This window comes from Solanum dulcamara, chromosome 11 (assembly GCF_947179165.1).
Source record: "Solanum dulcamara chromosome 11, daSolDulc1.2, whole genome shotgun sequence".
Classification (NCBI taxonomy): domain Eukaryota; kingdom Viridiplantae; phylum Streptophyta; class Magnoliopsida; order Solanales; family Solanaceae; genus Solanum; species Solanum dulcamara.
The window spans coordinates 41765641-41785621 of record NC_077247.1 but is presented as its reverse complement, the minus strand read 5'-3'; the positions used below and the strand labels follow the sequence as shown (position 1 = coordinate 41785621).

The window sequence follows — 19981 nt, the reverse complement described above, 5'->3', positions numbered from 1 at the left end:
TAGGTCCTTAAATGTTTTTCTTAATATATGTGGATTGCCTCACAAATTCACTTAATATAGAATGGAGGGAGTAGAAAATTAATTTCTACGGTTTCCATTTTTTCAAGAAAAGAAAAATATTCGTAGCATCGATATTTTGAACAATTCTTGATGAATTTAGTAAATTGGAAAAGTAGAGAGAGGGTACAGTAATAGAACAAAATTGAATAGGAATTCTTGATGTCCAAAAAAAAAACTTATGGATTTTAATTTTTGCCACTGGGAAACGATTTTTTATGAGAAATTTTGAGAAAAGATTATAGTTTGGGTAGTATTAACAATATATAGTTATAGTTTGGGTATTTATTATTCATAGCAACCGTTTCGGATATAAGACAACAAAAATTTAATTTATTTTTATTTGAGGTGTCAAGCGATTGTATTCATTTTATTCATACAGTTAGCTAGGCTATCGAAGAATACATGTATAGAAAGATTCAAACAAGAAAATATAGGGGACAGTATGCATTCGCGCGCTCTTACATCACTGATATTCATTCATTCTAATTTCACTTGTATTCATGTGCGCATTTAGATTTTATTATCGAATGCATTGCGGTGTATATAAAGATACAAAAATATAAAAAATATTGGGGATTGTATTCATTCGCGAAAATACAGAAATACAACAAAAAAAGAGAGAGACAAAATAACGTAAAATTATTTATATATATATATATTGTAAGAATATTGGGATCGTGGGTCGCCCGTGTGAACCGATCCGATGCAATCTTACTCGATCCGTGAATAAAAAATAAATCTGATTTTGAAATAAAAAGTAGAACAGTTATATTTTAATTGTTTAACCTTATCCTTTTGGGATAAGTCTGAACAGTTACTGTTCTCTTGGAGGATGTGAGTAACCTGCAAAAGAGAAGTTACGTGACTAGAAAAACAGAAGAGAGAAAAAGAAGAAAACTAGAGAAAGATAAATTTCTAGATTCATCAACACACAGAAAAATTAAGGGCATTTAGTTTGTGGCGTCAAACTTGATTTTCTAGTGAAATCAAAGTAGATCTGTGGCAAATTTATTTGATAGCAAAACAACGATACGCTGCGAATACACATATACACAGTCCATTGTTCTTGCTCCATTTTTTTCTTCATATATATATATATATATATATATATATATATATATATATATATATATATATATATATATAGCATATATTTGTCATATCACGTAAAATTTTCTATTTTTAGTTTTAAATTTAGTGATTAATGAAAAGATTTGCAAGGCCCTTTTAAAGTATACTGTGCAAAGTTAGCATTTATCATCTGAAGCTTTATATGTAATAGGATGAAAAAGAATTAGGTCTTTCACGTTACTACTGCCCCCACCCCATTGAAAATTTATGTATGTCACGTAATATTTAAATGCATTCCAACTATTTTTTCTTTTCTAAAACAATGAAAATGGAAATGACGTTTTTTTGTTTTCCAATTTGCAATTCGATATTTATGTCTGTTTCGATTAAATTTGAAATTGCACCAAAAAATTTCATATTGTGAATAAAAGAACTCTTTCTAATAAAGATAACTTTGCATTTAATGCTCAAATTCAAAATTTTTAGTTAAAGATGAGAGTACTTTATTAATGAAAACAATAAATAGTGGTGTTACAAAATCTTTTTGAAAGTTTTGTTGATTAGTATCCTCTGAAGATGTTTATGTAAAGATTAAGCTAGCACTTGTGTTTACATACTTATACTATAGTTTGTCTTTTATATGAGTGATCTGTGATCCCAAAAATGAAAAGAAAACAAGAGAAAATCTTGAGACACTTGTCAGCACTATAAATTTCCAAAAAGAAAAAATTAACTAAACATGTTTACTTTGCTAATTATTTCAAAAAACAATCCACATAGGAAAGACTTGATTAATAAGCATATTTTCCCTAGAGTAACGAGTAAGACTTGTAAAATTAATTGCTTGAATTTGGATTCACGTTTCCAAGTAATACTTATCCAAACAGCACATCAATCCACGTTTACAAGTCACCCATTGAGTAATACGTAGTATTACGTAAAGAAAAAAAACATTATGGACTTATTAAATTGTTTTATGAAAACTTTAGATATGATCAACATGGCGTGTAATTAATTCTTTGCCTGATTAACATGCATACTAAATACCACCAAATTAAAAGACATGGTATAGTGGATAAAGCTGTTTCTCTTTTAATTAGAGATTTTAAATTCAAACTTAAATATAAAAAAAAAAATTGAGAGAGAGTGCCCCACCGATTTTCACCTATCGTGGAAAGATCCATGGCTTGGGAACAACAGCAAGTCTGATTATTTTACATGAAATCCAAGAATATAACGAATTAACGATCAATTAATAATGATCAGCACATGTATACACCTTCAAATAATTAAAGTGGATGTTTGCTTCAAAGGAGAAGTAGATAAGTACTACTTTGATATAATAATTACAATTAAGATTTAAGTGGGACTCAAATATCTTAGAAGATTAAGAATCTATTGAGTGGTTTTTATGGAGTACTTAACATGGTAGGTACTTTAATTTTCTAGATTAAATGATGGTTTTTTTTTCCCATTGTTGTGTCTAAAAAATTAAATTGGTTGATGAAAGCTATCTTATAGAGCTTGACATATATACGGAAGTATATAATATGCATCACCAATATTATTGAAAAAATTATATATGGTCGATATTCTATAATATAATGAAAAATTAGACTATCATTGTACTATCAATTAAAAATTAGACTATCATTCTATTACTCCCTTCATTTCTATTTATATGTCATCATTTTAGATTTTATGTGCATTAAGAAACTAAGTAAGTTTACTATTCTACCCTTATTTAATATGATTTTTTGAAATCAAGTTTTCAATCGATGAACATGAGTTAATTTATTTTGATTAATTAATTTGATAAATGGAAATGAATTACTTACTTAGTGTTTCTATGTTGGTCAAGTAACTCACAAAGGTAAAATAGAAAGAATAATGTCATTTATGCATTAATTTTGTGAAATGATAAATATTAAGGCTGTCTATTTTTAATTAGGACGATATATAAATAGAAAAGAGAGTATAAGTTTTCTCAAATCTCACTTTGATTTGATATATATTAGGAAATTTCTTTGGAATTCAGTAATGTTAAAGAAAATTCCCATGACAAAAAATACATGACTCATGCAGGTACACAAATAGTTTGACAATGTGAAAAGGACTGTTTGATAGTTTAATATCCGCTAACTATTCGTTATCATGAATTGTCATACTGAAAACTAGAGAGTTTTTATGAGTATGAAGTCGAGATGAATGAGATTTTTTCGATTTTAATTAGAAATTTTAAATTCAAGCAATATAAATAAAGTAGTCAGAATAGAAAGTACTTCCTCTTTCATGGACCCATTAGAAGAATAGCTAAATTCCGAATACCAACTCAATATAATAAAAATATTGGGGAAAAAAAGAAGATGAAACTTCTAAGGTAAACTTTATTTCCAGGAGGTAAAATAAAAAGTAGAAAGGAAATAAATGAAAAGTTATTTAAAAAAACAAAACAATTATGGTGATTGTTTAGTGGTAATGGCATCAAGTATAGAGTTGACTTTTGGCAGTACATGTTTGATTATACCGTTGATTGATAATAATAATAATAATAATAATTATTAATATTGTTATTATAATGACAAGATGTAATCCATTAGGAATTAAACTAATACACCCCAAAATGGAAAAATTATTAGAAAAATCACTTTTAATAAATAATTACTGATTTTAGTGATATTTTTTATTTATTATTATTTATAACAATATATAACAATATTATGATATATCTACTATGTATTAAAAGTGAATTATGCATGCAATATAAATGTATTATAAGTGTTTTAAAATATATTATACTTGTTTGGTAAGAAATTGATATAATGTATTATAAGTGTATTAAAGTATGTGATAAATTAAGTATCCATGAATAAAACTTGTATTATATGAGTTTTATAAATTATTCTCGCTAATATGTATTAAAATTGTATTATAATTATATTATAAGTGTTCAGTGAAAAAAAAATATTATTACTATAAATAGTAAATATTTTCTTAATGTTGTACATTTATATAACCCCCCAACCCCCCCCCCCCCCCAAAAAAAATTAAATTATGTTAGTTATCATTTACACAAAGAAACCCCATCGGGTCTTCATAATTGGACACCATTTCCCATCATCACTTCACTTATCTTTCTTTCTTAATCATCCTTTCTCAATACCATGATTTGTTGTCTTAATATGAATAAATATATATAATAAAAAAATATGAATAAATATTACCCTTTCATTTGTGTCCGTTACTAAGTAATGTTCACCTTCAAGTTAGTTTATGGATATTTAGAGCATGTAAAATATAAGATTTAGGTGCTCAATATCGGAAACCATAAATTGAGATGAATATGGTTCGGATTACTATATAAAGAAATAGATATTTGGCCTAATTCAATTTTAAAAGTTAGGTTAAGAGAGGAGGATTGCCCAAGACTCAATAGTGTAAAGAGCTCATCCATCTCCAATGTTGAATTTCATTTAAGGAAAAGGCATAAAATTCCCTCCTAAAGTTATACTGAAAAGTCAGTTACACACTTAAACTATCATGACGACCTTTACACACCTAAACTACCAAAAAGTGAAACTATTACCCTCTAAAACTGACGTGGAAAAAAAAAAGCGCATCAGATTCTATAAAGTAAAAAAAAAATTATCTCACCCCCACATCCTTTCTTCTTCACACCCACCTTTATTTATTCCCATTTTTGAATCTTGATTTTTTTTTTCAAAACCAATTAAAGTAAAAAATTTAAAAAGCAAAATCACACCACCCCCACGTCATTTCTTCTTCACACCACCTACCATCTTCTTCTTTACGCCCACCTTTATTTACTCCCCAATTTGAATCTTGTCTTGTTTTTTTTTTTCATTCAAAACTCATTAAGAAGAAGAAGAATTATTCTCCCCATTTTGTTGGAGAAGTTGTTTGGTTTTTTTTTTGGAGGGGGCGGTGGTTGGTTGGATGGGTGGTTAATAATTAATTAGGGATTAATTAGTGTAAAATATAGTTAATAAAAGAAAAATTAATTAATAAAGAAAAGAAAAGAAAAGAATATAAAAAGTCGAATAGGTAATTAATAATTAATTAGGGATTAATTAGTATAAAATATAGTTAATAAAAGAAAAGTTAATTAATAAAGAAAAGAAAAGAAAAAAATATAAAAAATCGGATGAGTAGTTAATAATTAATTAGGAGTTAATTAATATAAAATATAGTTAATCAAAAGAAAAGTTAATTAATAAAGAAAAGAAATATAGAAAATCGGATGGGTGGTTAATAATTAATGGTAGTTAATAATTAATTAGGATTTAATTAGTATAAAATATAGTTTATAAAAGAAAAGTTAATTAATAAAGAAAAGAAAAGAGATATAAAAAATTGGATGGGTAGTTAATAATTAATTAGGAACTAATTAGTATAAAATATAGTTAATAAAAGAAAAATTAATTAAGAAAGAAAAGAAAAGAGAAAAATATAAAAAATTGGATGGATAGTTAATAATTAATTAGGAGTTAATTAGTATAAAATATAGTGAATAGAAGAAAAGTTAATTAATAAAGAAAAGAAAAAAATATAAAAAATTATAATTTCTGACGTAACGATGACGTGACAGCGAGCGTAATACACACATACTATGAGAGTGGTGTTATGCATTCAGGTGTGTAATAGTTTTACTTTTAGATAGTTTAAATGTGTAATAGATCATTATAATAATTTAAATATGTAATTGACTTTTCGGTACAACTTCACGGAGAAATTTATGTCTTCTCCCTTTCATTTATTACCTTCACACGCCATACATTTTCCAGTACTGAATAGCGTCACTAATCTATTGGGGCCATGACTTTGATATCATATTAAAAAGACTTTAGGTCCAATTCAATCTAAAAATTAACTTATAAAAAGCAAATTGTCCAAGATCATGCAAGGAGTTCATGTTCTCATCCCACAAACGAGTAGTTTATTATGTCATTATAAACTCATCATAAATGTGGATTTATAATCTAAGTACCCTATGATTCTCTGGTGTGGATTTGCACAGATATAAAAATGTTTTCTTTATTTTTTTCGGTGATGCTGATGTGTCATGATTAACTCATAGTAGTTGATTAAACACAAAATCAACTGTTAGAAATTAAAGAATGGATAATTACCCATCAAGACAAATTTATACATTACACCTATCAAACATAGCTAGAATTTAGAAATATTACAAAATCTAGTGAGAGTGTATGAAATTCTGGCATATATCAGACTCAGTGATATAACAGTTTTTGCATTCGCTCTGTATTGATGATATAATAATTCGCTATGTATTTATTGTTATATATTAATACATTTTGTGAGATTTTACTGGATATATTGTTGTTGTTATTGTTGTATCAGTGATACAAAGCGAATTGTTATATAATTGTTAGCGGATTTCGAAAACTCTCGCTACATTTCCTAATTATCCAAACTATCATTTTGTTTGATAATTAGATCTCAAATTATCGTTACTTCTGATTTTTTTCTAATTAAAGAGCTATTATTATTATTGAAAGAATAATACTAATGGTGATTAGATGTTATTAAGCACTTCGATCTAGAAGGCCTGTGGACAGATGAATTATGGGCTCAGCGAGGAATGGGCCGGTTGGGAAATGCCCGGTCGTACATATTTTGGAGCAACGGTGAGGATCCACAATTGAAAAAGTCTATAAATCAGATTAGTTTGTCACACACAAAAAGAAAATTACGGAAATCTCACTAGTTTATAAGCAAATTTCTTAAATACACTTTAGTTTGTAATATTATAAAATTTTATCAAATTTGGTGCGTCCGAATACATGTATCTCAAGATATATATATAGAGTCAAATTTAAGTGTGATTTATTCTAGATACACTGTATCTAGGTGGATTCGCGTGTATCTAGACATAGACAAATCTCGCTCGCCTCTCTATGATCTCTCTTGACACTCCCTAATGTATTTGTTATCCCAAATACATATGTATCACACTAGATACATATATCTGCATGTATCTATTATGATTCACATGTATTTGAAATACATAACTATCTCGCTCGCCTTTCCCTATTTTTAATGTATCTGATAGCAAAAATACATGTATTTAAATATATCTTCTACAATATATGATAGAAAACTCTTGATTAATGATAAAATACGTAATTATTTTAAAATATAAATAAAATTAGTATATATAGCATGAATGTATGTTTAATCAAGTAGTTTCTAATAAAAAAATTGACATATATGTATAAGCCTTATATAAAATTGGTATTTTATTTATTTTGAAATAAGTTATTTTAGTAAAAATTATGTTTATTAAAAAATTTAATAAATACAATATGTAGTTTCTTAAATTATCTATGTTTAATAAATGTCTCTTGAAAATTAAACATTATTTAGAAGATGCATGGAGTAAAAGGATATAGTTGAATAATATTCTCTCATTTACTTTTATTTGTCACATTTTGATTCATGAAGATTAATTTTTGAAATTAAATTAAATTATATCTATATAATATTTTAAATTTTAAATATAAAAAATTATATGAAAAATATTATAATTTATAATATTCCTTATATTAATATAATAAAAAGATAAATATTTTATAAAATTATAATTTAATCACAAAACATGACAAATAAAAGTGAATAGAGGGATATAGTAATTCTAAAGGAGATATTTTTTTTTTTTGAGTGAACCTCTATCTCTTATTCACAGGTCATAACCATATTCCATCATGAAAATATACGGTGCAAAACACATCAAGAAAAATGGTGACATTAGCTTCTACATGTCTTTGCAATTCTCCTTCTTCACTTATTCATTCCTCAGAAACAATCAATCCATCCATACCCAATTTCATTACATTCTCTTCTTCAATTTATTTCAAGAAAAATGGAAATTCGCTTGCAAGTCGTAGCCTTGGAATTGTAGCTGCTACTGAAGGCTCTGCTAACAAATCCAGTGGAAAAAATGAAGAAAAAGAAGAAGACCCATCAGTTCCTACATGGGCTAAACCCGGTACGGATGAACCTCCACCATGGGCTAGAGATGAAGCTCAGAAAGATTCTTCAAGCTTTCAAGTTCCCTTCATTGTTTATTTGCTTGCTTCTGCTGTCACAGCAATTGCAGCGGTGAGTTCTTTATCTGGAATTTCATTTTTTAGTTTGAGGTTTTATAAAGATTGATTCTTGATTGGGTTATAAGTGCAGATTGGTTCTATTTTTGAGTACACGAATCAGAAACCTGTGTTTGGAATTTTGGGTTCAGATAGTGTTTTTTATGCTCCATTGCTTGGGTTCTTTGTGTTCACTGGCATTCCCACTTCTGTAAGTTGATTTATTCTCTTGACTATTCATGTGTTTATGCTGTTTTGGTTAAGTTGAATTGTTTTGAATGATGAAACTAAGCTAGTGTTTGGCTATAGATTTTGGGAGTAATTTTTGATAATTTATCTTTAAATATCCGTTTTGGCCCTGAAATTTGATCAGACGTTGAAAATGTGACACAAAGCTTTAAATTTTTTTCAAGTAAAATGCATGTGGAAACACAATTGCTAGAAGTTTCAATTTTTGTCTTCAAATCTATGGCCAAATGGGAGCTTAAAACTATACAAATTTGGTCTTTTTGCAAGTTCTGTTTTCAACCCACTTGTAGGTGATTTACTGCCTGTATTTCCATATTTTAAAATAATGGTAGATACTTTTGTTATTTAAATTATAAGGTAACAATTTCTTTAATAGGACTGAGGAACCAATGAAGAAAATTTCTTAATTATTGGTCTTTGTTTTGTTAGTTACATTTTGGTTCAAAAATACTCCCTCCGTTTCAATTTGTTTGTCCTAATTTCTTTTTTAGTCTGTAAAAGAATGTGTTTTTTCCTTTTTTGACAATTCTGTAATTCTAACTTTCATATGATATGTTTAAGACCAAAAGCTTCAAAAGTTTTCTTTACTTTCTTGAATTTAGTGTCAAGTCAATACCAAACAAACACATTGAATTAATGGGAGTACTCCTTTTGGCAAAAAGAAACAAGAAAAGTAGATGTTTCTATGTTCATTTGAGCTGACTAGAACATACATCCAGGCATTCCTTTGGTTCAAATCAGTACAAGTTGCTAACAAGGAGGCAGAGGAACAAGACCGCAGGGATGGATATATGTAGCTTCTAATATTCAATTTTTAGGTGATATATGTAATTTCTTATATTCAATTTTTAGGTGATATCTGCAGCATCTTATATGCATTTTGCAGATGCTGTTGGTGGTTGTTTCCTAAAAATTTATCATGGCAAATGGATGTTTTTTCGAGGTTTATTCTTTCTAGAGCAGCATAAGTGTACAAATTGTCTTCTCAATAGCTGCCATTGGCTTTATCAGTTTTGTATAGACTACTTGTCTAAAAGTTTTGGATTACCACATTTTACCATTTCCATCTCTCATTTGAAAAAAATAGTTTATCGATTTGTGGTTAGACAAGCTACTTGCTGATCATTTGGCACAACTTGTGTTATCTACCAGTTTAGGTGTTGCTTTTTAACTCTTCATTTATCGACCTTGGTAAATCACTAATTCTCTATCTTGTCCCTAAATACCAACACTTTAGGAGCATGAGGCTTTCGTTACAGCGTATTTACTGATAAGTTAATAAATAGTCAAAAACTCATTCAAAGAGGTCCTGCATAAGTTACATATATAGCATAACTTATAAGTTCATTTTACTCTCATTTTGATTGTATAACAGCATATATTCCTTCCTCTTATTTATTAAGTGAAAGAAAACTTTCACACTCTAATAGCATCTTAACATGTATTGTTTGCCTTCACATGTCTTTTTTGTTTCTAGTGTTTGTACCTAAGAAACCAGCTAGTCATTTGTTTCTTGGAACCGATTAGTGATATCTACAGAATGGTTTGATAACATTCTACATTTTGTAATTCATTTCTTTGAAATAGGATCAATATAGTTTTTGCTCATCTGAAGACTACCTCTGAAGTATGGTAATATTATTGCTCCAGTTTACTGTTTTTCACTTTCTTGTAGTTTCTGCATGAGAGAATTTCTTGAAACACTGATTGTAGCGAGGAAAAATAGAATGTTTAGTTCCACATCATTCTTTCTTTTTCCTCGTTGTGCAATCACACAGAACTCTGAATTTTGCAGTGAAGTTCATCCATTTCTCCAAGAGGAGAGAAAAGATGGGGAAGCATCATCATATAACTTTTGTCCCTGGAAGTGCACTATTGTGTTTTTCCCTCTGAAAGGAACTTTAGCATTGAAATATATCATATGCATTTCGAATGTAAATGCATAGTGATTGCTCTCAAACTAATTGGCTCTTGGAACGGAGGGAAGTGAGCAGTATGAGCTGTGATGTCAAATCTTGTAATTGTAGTTTTGTGATAAGAATGGAAAATGTTAAATTAACGAGCAGGACTAAATTCTCTGTGCTTATTGCGAAGTTCTCCTTTCTCTCTGCTTCAAGTGTTTTTTGTTCCAGATAAAATGTGCAAAGTAATTTCTTACAGTGAGCTTCTTCCTTTTTCCTATAGTCAATGTCTGAGTTGCTAGTAAACTGAAGAGATGAAGTTTATATGAGTTGAGTTCTTTTGTTTGAAGAGAACAGGACGACTCTTATTGTAACTATTAGTCTATCAGAAATATTTTAAAGTGCATATTTTCCGAGTTGAACAGCTCACTAATGTTTGTGCTAAAGTATGTTGCTCATATGCATAAGTAGGTTCCTTATCAGATCAGAAGCTAGTTTACATGAAGCAGCCATTTAAGCTAAGATAGCTTTTCTACGCGGTGCCAGCTGAGGACGTCATACTGGAGAAAAATCCATGTACATCACTATACATATCTTTTCTCTACATATTGAGCTAAGGTGCCGATTGAATGGAAAGATTCTTATAATTTGGTTTAGATGAAGTGCTAGTTAGAATGAGACAAAGTGATGCTCTAGGTTTCCTCTAATTGGAGCAACAAACAATATAAACTTACTTTTCCTTTGCAGTTGGTTGTTGTCTGTATAGTTTGATGTCTCCTTCTTGGCATAAATAAAGCCATTCAGAAGAAACACGTATGGACTTATGTTTGTTCTTCTGGGTTTTAACGTATCAGCTTGTTTTTTCCACGGTGTCACCAAAGTAAAGATTATTCTCAAGTGTCAATTCTCACCCCTTATAAACTGGATGGTGCTAGGAGCATGCCTATGGCTAAAAACCACTCTCCCATTCATTAAATCATGGATTCTTCTCAGTCAATTGAGGCCTGTGCCAAGAAAGAGCCTCATGCAACTGCCCAGGAAGAGAAAACTTCAAAGAAACTAGCCCGAGCTCAGTGGCTTCGAGCAGCTATCCTTGGAGCAAACGATGGTTTGCTTTCCACCACATCCTTGATGCTCGGTGTGGGTGCAGCTAAAGATCAAGATCAACGGTCTATGGTTCTTTCTGGAGTAGCTGGAGCTCTTGCAGGTGCCTGTAGCATGGCTGTTGGAGAGTTTGTCTCTGTTTCAACTCAACGAGACATTGCAAAGTCCATTTCTTACGAGTTAAAAGGAAGCAGTCCAACTAATATTGCAGAAACCAAGGAAGGTGAAGTTCCTCATGACATGTCCTTTCACAGTATATTAGCCACTTCAACACTAGGTGGAAAGCTTCTATATGAATCACCTGTGCATATACAGTCAAATTCTTTGACACCTGCAAGATCTCCAATGACAAAAATTATGGAAATTGATGCAAGAAGAACCATGATGGAGGAGTCAAAAGAGGGGAATGACAGAAAATTAGAGCCACTGCCTAGTCCATTGAAGGCTGCAGCAGCGTCGTCTACGGCTTTTCTCTTTGGAGCCTTTGTTCCTATGGTGCCAGTTTTAGTGGTGAGTGAAAACAGAATCAGGATTTTTGTGACGGTGATTGTAGCATCATTGGCTCTGTGTTTATTTGGGGGAATTGGAGCTTATCTTGGTGGTGCATCAGTGAAAATATCTGCTATGAGAGTTTTACTTGGAGGGTGGATTTCAATGGCTATCACATATGGTTTACTTAAGCCCTTTGATAATGATGATTAGTACAGGTTTAGATAATATTTGGTTGAAGTTGAAAAAAGGAATAGTATTTGAGGTTTTAGGTGGGACAAAAGTAATCATAAAAGATTGTTATTACTGTTATATATAACATTGTCATTTTAAAAAATTTGACAAAATTTCTCATAAGTCAGTTTATATACTATATATCAATCCACTTTTAATGAGATAAAATGTGTTGACTTAATAAATAGGCGAGTCAATAATCCATTCAAAAGGGTTGATTTTGCAACGCCCTACATGGCATTACAAAATACCGTGTGCTATGCTCCGTGTCCTTGGGAAACGATAGACTTGTGTGATGCACAACCATTTTAGCCAACTAAGAATCTTATTTTTTTAAGAAATTGAATAATGATAAAAAATTGCTTCAGATAACATAAAAAAAGAAGAAGAGGATTTTCAGTATCTTGGAAGTAAAAGCTCTAAGATTTGGCGTTCTAATGTAATCAATGATGGAAAACACGAGAAATATCCCAAACTACCAATGCCACCTTAGGAATGTGATTCTTTAGAATTTGGTCATCAAGCGGTCCATAGAAAAGAGAAAGTTGCTTAGATGATAAATCTTAAAATTATAAATTCGAGTTATTAATAGAGCAAAAATAATTATGTGTGATTGGATTTAGATTGTGATTCGTTAACACATAGATTAATAGAATGAAATAAATATACAGAAAACATAAACCTTAGCCTTCAAAATATGACACAGAATGGTAGAGTTACTCATTCTTATGAACATTTGATCACAAGATACTTGTTTGGGAGGTTTTCCCCTTGGAATTAGCAATACAATTAAGCTTTATATGTTCAATATTTTTATTGTCATTATTTCTTTTCTTTAATATTTTATCACAAATTTTATTCTGACATTTCTTTTAAATTTATTCTGAAAAATATTTTTTTCTTGAATCGAGCCCCACTCTCTTTGGACTGCACTTACAAGAGCATATTGACTATTTTATTGTATATGTTCGATGTACTCCGTAATTTCATGATCAATTCCCAACATGTCTCTATCATTTTTTCTTATTAAGTTACCAACTTCAATTTGGTCTAAATACTTATTCAAATAACATAATTAATTGAATATAATATGAATAACACATTAAAACTGTATTCATAACAAATATGGTCACAAACAGCCAAGCAATGACGCAAGATCTTCCTTATCAAGACTCATAACCAAGGTGCATGTACACGTAACGAGCTATAGGAACTGACACGTCGTTGAGATAGTTTATTTTTAATTACTAATATTAAATTTGTTATAAAATAAATTAATTTAGCAAAATAAGAAATAGAGAGTAAGAAAAAATAGAAAGGAGTAGATGAATTTTTTTTGTATGTATACTTACATTTGCAGTGGCTATTTATAACCACGGTAAATGAAGAAAGCAACAAATTGATATAAATTGATTCCTCGTGGGACAAAAGTTAGTGAAGGAGAAAAAGTAGAAGAGAAAAAGGAAAAACGTAAAAGGGAAAAAGGGTTCGAAAAAATTGGCATCCAATTACATAATAAAATGATAGTAGTATATTGTATTTATTATTTTTAGTGGACATAAAATAAGTTATACAAGTCAAAGAGCAATGATGAAGCCAATCTAGATGGTGACAAAAGGGTATGGGCTGGGAGTTGCCAATAATTAACAACCCAACTCCCCTCCCCTCACTTTCACATTATTTCACTTCTATTTAATATCACCATCTTTAAATACTTAGCTACATTTTCCATTCAGCTAACATAACACCTCTAATAAAAAGAAGACCTCTACTTTATAGAAAACAAAATGCAGCAGCTAGAGAGTAAAGACTCAGCTTCTTCCTTGCCTGTTCTTCCAAGATTAGATCGCTTGGATTTCCTGGTAAGTACCTGGTTTATTTTTATGAACTTGGTGCAAATTATTAGTTTTGTCCCTGAATTATTAACAGTCTCAAAAATACCCCTCTACTTGACTAACTAAACTTAGATATATCCCTAATCTGCCACTTGACATAATTACAAAAGGTGGTCTCAAACTCTTGTAGGATCATGAGGCTCTCAATAAAAACAAATATAAATAGAATTTAGGGTGTATTTCACTCATGTTGCAAAATCGAAAATATATTTAAATTTAATTAATCAGGCAAAAGAAATGTTTTTAAGACTGGCAATAGTTCAGAACGCGCCGAATTTAGGATGTTTTCAATACTCTCTAAAAAATAAATGTTTAGTTTTTAATTTTGATAAGACCAAATTTCATATACTAACGTCGTGACATATAAATGCAGCTGCAGGTTCTGGAAGAGAAGCATGGAATGTCAGGAAGAAATAAGAAAGGAGAAGAAGAATACTGCAGGAGTACTCTGAGTCTATCTACTGCACTGCAAGAGGTTCATCACAAAGGCACACTTGTTGACCGACTCACTGCACTCGAGAATCGAGTTTTTAAGGTTTAAGATTACAAAAATTAAAGAATATTTTAATATATTACATATGCATATCTTTAAAAAGATATAAGACAATCATAATACTGATTCAAAAGTTTTTATTATTTTTTTATACCCTATATGTCTAGTTAATTTAAGACAAATAAATTGATACGAGAATACTTAGTAGAAGATTGGATGGAAATAATCATACATGGTTACAACATTAATAAATTAATTTAAAACCATAATATATATATATATATATATATATATATATATATATATATACTGTAATATTGATTTGTGTTGTTTAGTTGCAGCTAAGCTTAGAAATGGAAGAAGGGAACACATCAAGATCGAGCTCAACCAAGTCAAGGAATGACAACGAAGACGTAAAGGCTAATCTCAAACAGAAACAGCTTCCGGTAAGTAACGTTATCTAATAGTCAACTAACTAATAAAGCAGAATATATATTTACCTTTTTTTATATAAAATTAAGAGGCATTTATCACTTCTTTTTCTTCAAACTCATATATCCTTGATTCTTACTAGTTATAAAGTGCTAATCAAGTGAAACATTTAAAAGAGATAAAATATATACTCCAGACCATATGTATTATTGTATTAAATCTAGGTACCCTTATGAGTTATAATTAAGGACAATGTCTTTCTTAAGGAATGTGACACATAACATGAATTGAAGGTAATTAATATTAATATATAGTACATTTTATACTTTACCTGCTTATATTTATCATTCATGCATGTGTCTATACATTGAAATGAAAGGTTTAAAGACTATATATACTTAATAATTAATACAACATCAGTTCCTTTAATTTGTCACAACATATGATTAATGTCTTTTATTAATATAATAAAATATATTGTACTATATTACAGGAAGAAGCCTCGACAAGATCTGTAAGTAGTGGGAAAACAGAAAAAGATGTTAACAATGCTAAAATGACAAGGAAAAAATGGCTCCTTGGCAGCTGGCTCCGATTGGGATGTAATTAAAATTAAAAGTCTGAAAATATGTATGTAATTTAATTCTCAGTACTTGCAATTTGTACTTGTTTAAGCTTCAAGTGGATTGATTGCTTATGATTTTCTGATCCAATCATATCTACCTGCTACCGGCTAGATTCAAAATTTAGACGTTTGTTTTTTATTATGAGTTTATAGAAAGTGGTCTAATTAAATTTATATGAGTATTTAATTTTCGTACATATATGATAAAGTTCAAGCTAAAAACACAACGTACCGTATTTAAAAATGAGTGGGTGACTTGATCTTGTGCAATAAAAATCCAGGCTGCTGAGATCTTTTGGTGATTGTCAAAGTAATATTAATAAAGAGAGATATCAAGCAGGACAAGATATACGTGGATATTGGATATTAATTTGATTTGTACTATTTCACATTTAAAACATGGTCTTTTCATGATATGCCACTACTATAATTTTTTACAAAAATACATGAAAAACAAAACAATTGCATCTCTCAATTAAAAATTAAAAGTTCGGGCAAAAAACTCAATCTCGATCGCTACTAATTTTGTACGTGGAAGCACGAGTATGTAATAATGATTAGAAAACGTTTTAGCTAGCTTAGAACGATGGTTTATGATCCATGAGAGAACAAGAGTTCTATAAAGCGAGACGGCGACTCGATCATGACAAATGTGGTACAATTGTCTTATCGAATATTTGCTAAAAGAAGGATATAAAAATGATTTAATTTCTCTGGATCTGAATTTGTCATAATAGCCGTATATGTTGATGATTTAAATATCATCGGAACTCCTGAAAAACTTTCAAAGGCAGTAGAATGTATAAAAAAGGAATTCGAAATGAAAGACCTTAGAATTTTTTTTTTTTGTCTTGGTCTATAAATTAAACATTTTGCAAATATGATATTTGTTTATCAATCAACATATACTGAAAATATTTTAAGGAGATTTTACATTGATAAAGCACACCCACTGAGTACCCCAATGGTTGTGATATCTCTTGATATTAATAAAGATTCATTTCAATCTCATGAAATGATGAAAAGCTTGTTGGTGTTGAAATACCATATCTTAGTGCAATTGGTGCATTAATGTATCTTGTCAATAATTCTAGAGCCGATAATGTATCTTAGTAAAATTGTTAGCGAGATTTAGTTCTTCCCCAACACGAAGACACTAGAATGGAATTAAGCATATATTCAGATACCTCCGAGGGACCACATATATGATATTGTTTTACACAAATAAATCCACGTCAGAATTGATTGGTTATGCAAATACAGAATATTTGTCTGATCCTCATAAAAATCGATCGCAGATGGGCTACTTATTTACATGTGGTGGTACAGCTATATTATGGCGTTCAACAAAGCAAACTATAGTTGTCACTTCTTCAAATTATGCAGAAATAATAGTCATTCATGAAGCAAGTCAAAAATGCGTTTGGTTAAGATTAATAACTCAACACATTCAAGAAACATGTGACCTTTCTTTAATAAGAGATGCTCCAACAATATTGTATGAAGATAATGCTGCATGTATAGCTCAATTAAAGGGAGGATACATCAAAGGAGACAAAACAAATCATATTTCACCAAAATTCTTTTTTACTCATGATCTTCAACAGAAAGGTGAAATAGATGCTCAACAAGTTCATTCAAGTGATAATTTAGCAGTCATGTTCACCAAGACATTGCCAACTTCAACCTTTGAGAAATTGAGACACAAGATTGGAATGCATCATCTTCGAGATATTAGATGATGTCTTCATCAGGGGGAATATAATATGCGCTGCACTCTTTTTTCCTTAGTCTAGGTTTTGTCCCACTGAATTTTTCTGGCAAGGTTTTTAATGAGGCAGCATTTAAGACGTATTACCAGATGTGTGTACTCTTTTTCCTTCATTAAGATTTTTCCCACTGATTTTCTCTATTGAGGTTTTTAACGAGCCACATTTCACGTGGACATCCAAGGGGAGTGTTAAAGAACAAGTGTGGTGGTTGTCCACTTTGATTACTTTTTCTTGTAAGTGGGCAAGTTGCCCACTTGTGTCCATCATTCTTTTTTGGGTCTATAAATTGCATACTTTGCAATGTAAAAGGATGATACACAGAAAATAAAAAGGACGAATACATCTCTCAATTCTCTCTTTCTTTTGTCTTACTCTCTCCTCCTTATTTTGTTAAGTTAATATATTTTATAACAAAATTATTATTTTTTTATTAACTTGATTTATACATTTGAAATCTTTACACAAGTAATATAATTTGACATTTAAAAAATCTCAACCAACATTCTGTAAAATGACTGGTTGTAAAAGAGACCTTAGCCAAATGTTTGGCTGAAAAAGAAACTTTTGTCGCTAGAAAGTTCCATTTGAAAAAAACAAGTGGGTAGTACTCCCCTGCGTAAATTTTTATTTGTCTTGTATATTAAAACATATAAATATTTATTTTTATTTATTCAGTTATTTCTTAATATGTAGATAATTTATAATAAAGCAAAATAATGTAATAAATTTATCATTTTATTTTATCAAATTAACTATGAATAGATACAGATGAACAGTGACATCGGAATGTAGGGCTATTTAAAATCGAATCAAAATTAATAATTCGAATCGAAAAAGGTGGTTGGTTTACTGGTAATGAATTATTGGTTTAATGATTTCGGTGATGGTGATGATTTTGATTTTTTTTTATTATCGGATTATCGATTTTAAACAGATTTCTTTTTTAACGGCTTAACCGATAACCAAATTTATTTTACAATGTGTCGTTGTTTGCTTTTGAGCAAGATGCAATCTGTCAATTTATATACATGATTTATTTGATTTCTCATCTTGTTTCTAAGTGATTTTTAATTTTTTTATAAATGGTTAAATTCATAATCAAAATGATAATAATCAATAATTGATAAACTAATATTTTAAATATTTTATAATTATTTAATATATCTATAAATTGATAATCAATAAATTAAATTGATAAATTTTAAAATTGAATCGAACGAAAGATAGTTACGCCGAATGTGACCCATATTTTATCAGCCTACCATATGCTCTTTGAACCCACGTGTTTTGTGAATATCCTAAATAGATCCATCCTTTTCCCAAAATTAAATAAAAAGCCATCGATTCCACGTGCTGACTTCAAAATCACAAGTCACAAAGAGAAAAAATAATATTAATAAAAAGATAAGTATTAAAAATATATTTAAATTATCTTATTTTTTGAGTTTCATAATTAAACTGTTGAAAATGTGAGTTTCATACTTAAATTATCATTTATTAGTTTTCCCTTTTTACTATCAAAAAATGAGATTCTTGGAGAATCCGAGTTTGCTGCTCCAATCATTACCAAACTAATACCTATTCCGTTTAGTATTGAGAAACACACCTTAGTATTGTGTGTAATACGCTCTCTCACTTTCTCTATTTTTTGTAAAGACCTTGCCACATGACATTCCACCTAACAAAAATTAGATAAATTATTAATATTATTTAAAAGTTAAAGACTAAAGTATTTTTATTCAAAAAATCATTTTTTTAAAAAATGAAAATTATTTTTAAAAAAATATTATTTTTTTAAAAAATAAAATTTAAAACATTTTTCTCATCCACTCCACCACCTCCCTCCTCCCCCCTAGACCAACAATCCCCTCCTTTTATTTTTTAAAATTTTTTGTATAAAATATTTTAAAGAAAATCCATACTTCACCCCCACTTTCCTACTTCTTCCTAACCCTCGCTCTTAATTTATTTTTATATTTTTTTGGTTTTGAGTAAAATATGTATATATATTTTTAGATTTTTTTTTTATTTGTGTATCAGATATAACAAAAATAAAAATAATATTTTATAGTACAATTATTATTATTTTTTTGGAGGGGGAAGGAATACTTTAATCTTTAATTTTAACTTTTAATAATTTATTTAATTTTTATCAAGGTAAAATATTTTATACATGTAGAATATAATGTGATAATTTTTTTAAAATTAAAAAAAAAAACAAAATACAGACTATAATAAGAGTGATAAAAAAAATTACATTTCTTAAATTAATAAATAATATTTTAAATATAAAATTCACATTTTTAATAATTTTGATTTGAAACTTGTACGTTCTCATTAATAAAAAAAAGTCGATGTTTTCAAAGGGAAGTCACTGGAACAACATCATCAATTCTACCACCAACACTCCTCGTTATCTAAAAAATTAACGTATAGAGGCTGTTTGAATTAATTTATAAGTTATTTTTGATATTTTTTGAATGTTTAATTAATTAGTTTAAAATTATTTTATATTTAAAATAAATTTTA

The 19981-nt window shown here is 29.3% G+C and overlaps 3 protein-coding genes across 4 annotated transcripts; all 3 read left to right on the top strand.

Annotated features, from left to right (window-relative positions):
- Window positions 1-7859: 7859 nt before the first annotated feature.
- LOC129873650 (uncharacterized) lies at window positions 7860-10572 on the top strand. Its single transcript, XM_055948779.1, has 4 exons — window positions 7860-8274; window positions 8353-8469; window positions 9227-9325; window positions 10303-10572. The coding sequence occupies exons 1-3, from the start codon at window positions 7912-7914 to the stop codon at window positions 9302-9304; spliced, it is 558 nt and encodes a 185-aa protein (XP_055804754.1). The 5' UTR covers window positions 7860-7911; the 3' UTR covers window positions 9305-9325; window positions 10303-10572.
- A 308-nt stretch (window positions 10573-10880) lies between these two features.
- Window positions 10881-12326, top strand: LOC129873649 (vacuolar iron transporter homolog 4-like). The gene has a single exon (XM_055948778.1). It carries the CDS (start codon window positions 11387-11389, stop codon window positions 12212-12214), a length of 828 nt encoding a protein of 275 aa, XP_055804753.1. The 5' UTR covers window positions 10881-11386; the 3' UTR covers window positions 12215-12326.
- A 1626-nt stretch (window positions 12327-13952) lies between these two features.
- LOC129873988 (uncharacterized) lies at window positions 13953-15826 on the top strand. Of its 2 annotated transcripts, none has more exons than XM_055949196.1 (4): window positions 13953-14097; window positions 14504-14665; window positions 14965-15069; window positions 15549-15826. In XM_055949196.1, the coding sequence occupies exons 1-4, from the start codon at window positions 14023-14025 to the stop codon at window positions 15663-15665; spliced, it is 459 nt and encodes a 152-aa protein (XP_055805171.1). In that variant the 5' UTR covers window positions 13953-14022; the 3' UTR covers window positions 15666-15826. The 2 variants fall into 2 exon arrangements, with proteins under 2 accessions (XP_055805171.1, XP_055805170.1); XM_055949195.1 differs by having other exon boundaries at window positions 14959-15069.
- Window positions 15827-19981: the final 4155 nt, after the last annotated feature.

What these genes read in the sequence shown, in the direction of transcription:
- LOC129873650 (XM_055948779.1), top strand. Translation starts at nt 7,912, where the DNA reads ATGGTGACATTAGCTTCTACATGTCTTTGCAATTCTCCTTCTTCACTT. An exon ending in CTGTCACAGCAATTGCAGCG is followed by an intron (nt 8,275 to 8,352) that starts GTGAGTTCTTTA and finishes TTATAAGTGCAG; the next exon opens with ATTGGTTCTATTTTTGAGTA. An exon ending in TCACTGGCATTCCCACTTCT is followed by an intron (nt 8,470 to 9,226) that starts GTAAGTTGATTT and finishes ACATACATCCAG; the next exon opens with GCATTCCTTTGGTTCAAATC.
- LOC129873649 (XM_055948778.1), top strand. Translation starts at nt 11,387, where the DNA reads ATGGATTCTTCTCAGTCAATTGAGGCCTGTGCCAAGAAAGAGCCTCAT.
- LOC129873988 (XM_055949195.1), top strand. Translation starts at nt 14,023, where the DNA reads ATGCAGCAGCTAGAGAGTAAAGACTCAGCTTCTTCCTTGCCTGTTCTT. An exon ending in TCGAGAATCGAGTTTTTAAG is followed by an intron (nt 14,666 to 14,958) that starts GTTTAAGATTAC and finishes TGTGTTGTTTAG; the next exon opens with TTGCAGCTAAGCTTAGAAAT. An exon ending in TCAAACAGAAACAGCTTCCG is followed by an intron (nt 15,070 to 15,548) that starts GTAAGTAACGTT and finishes ACTATATTACAG; the next exon opens with GAAGAAGCCTCGACAAGATC.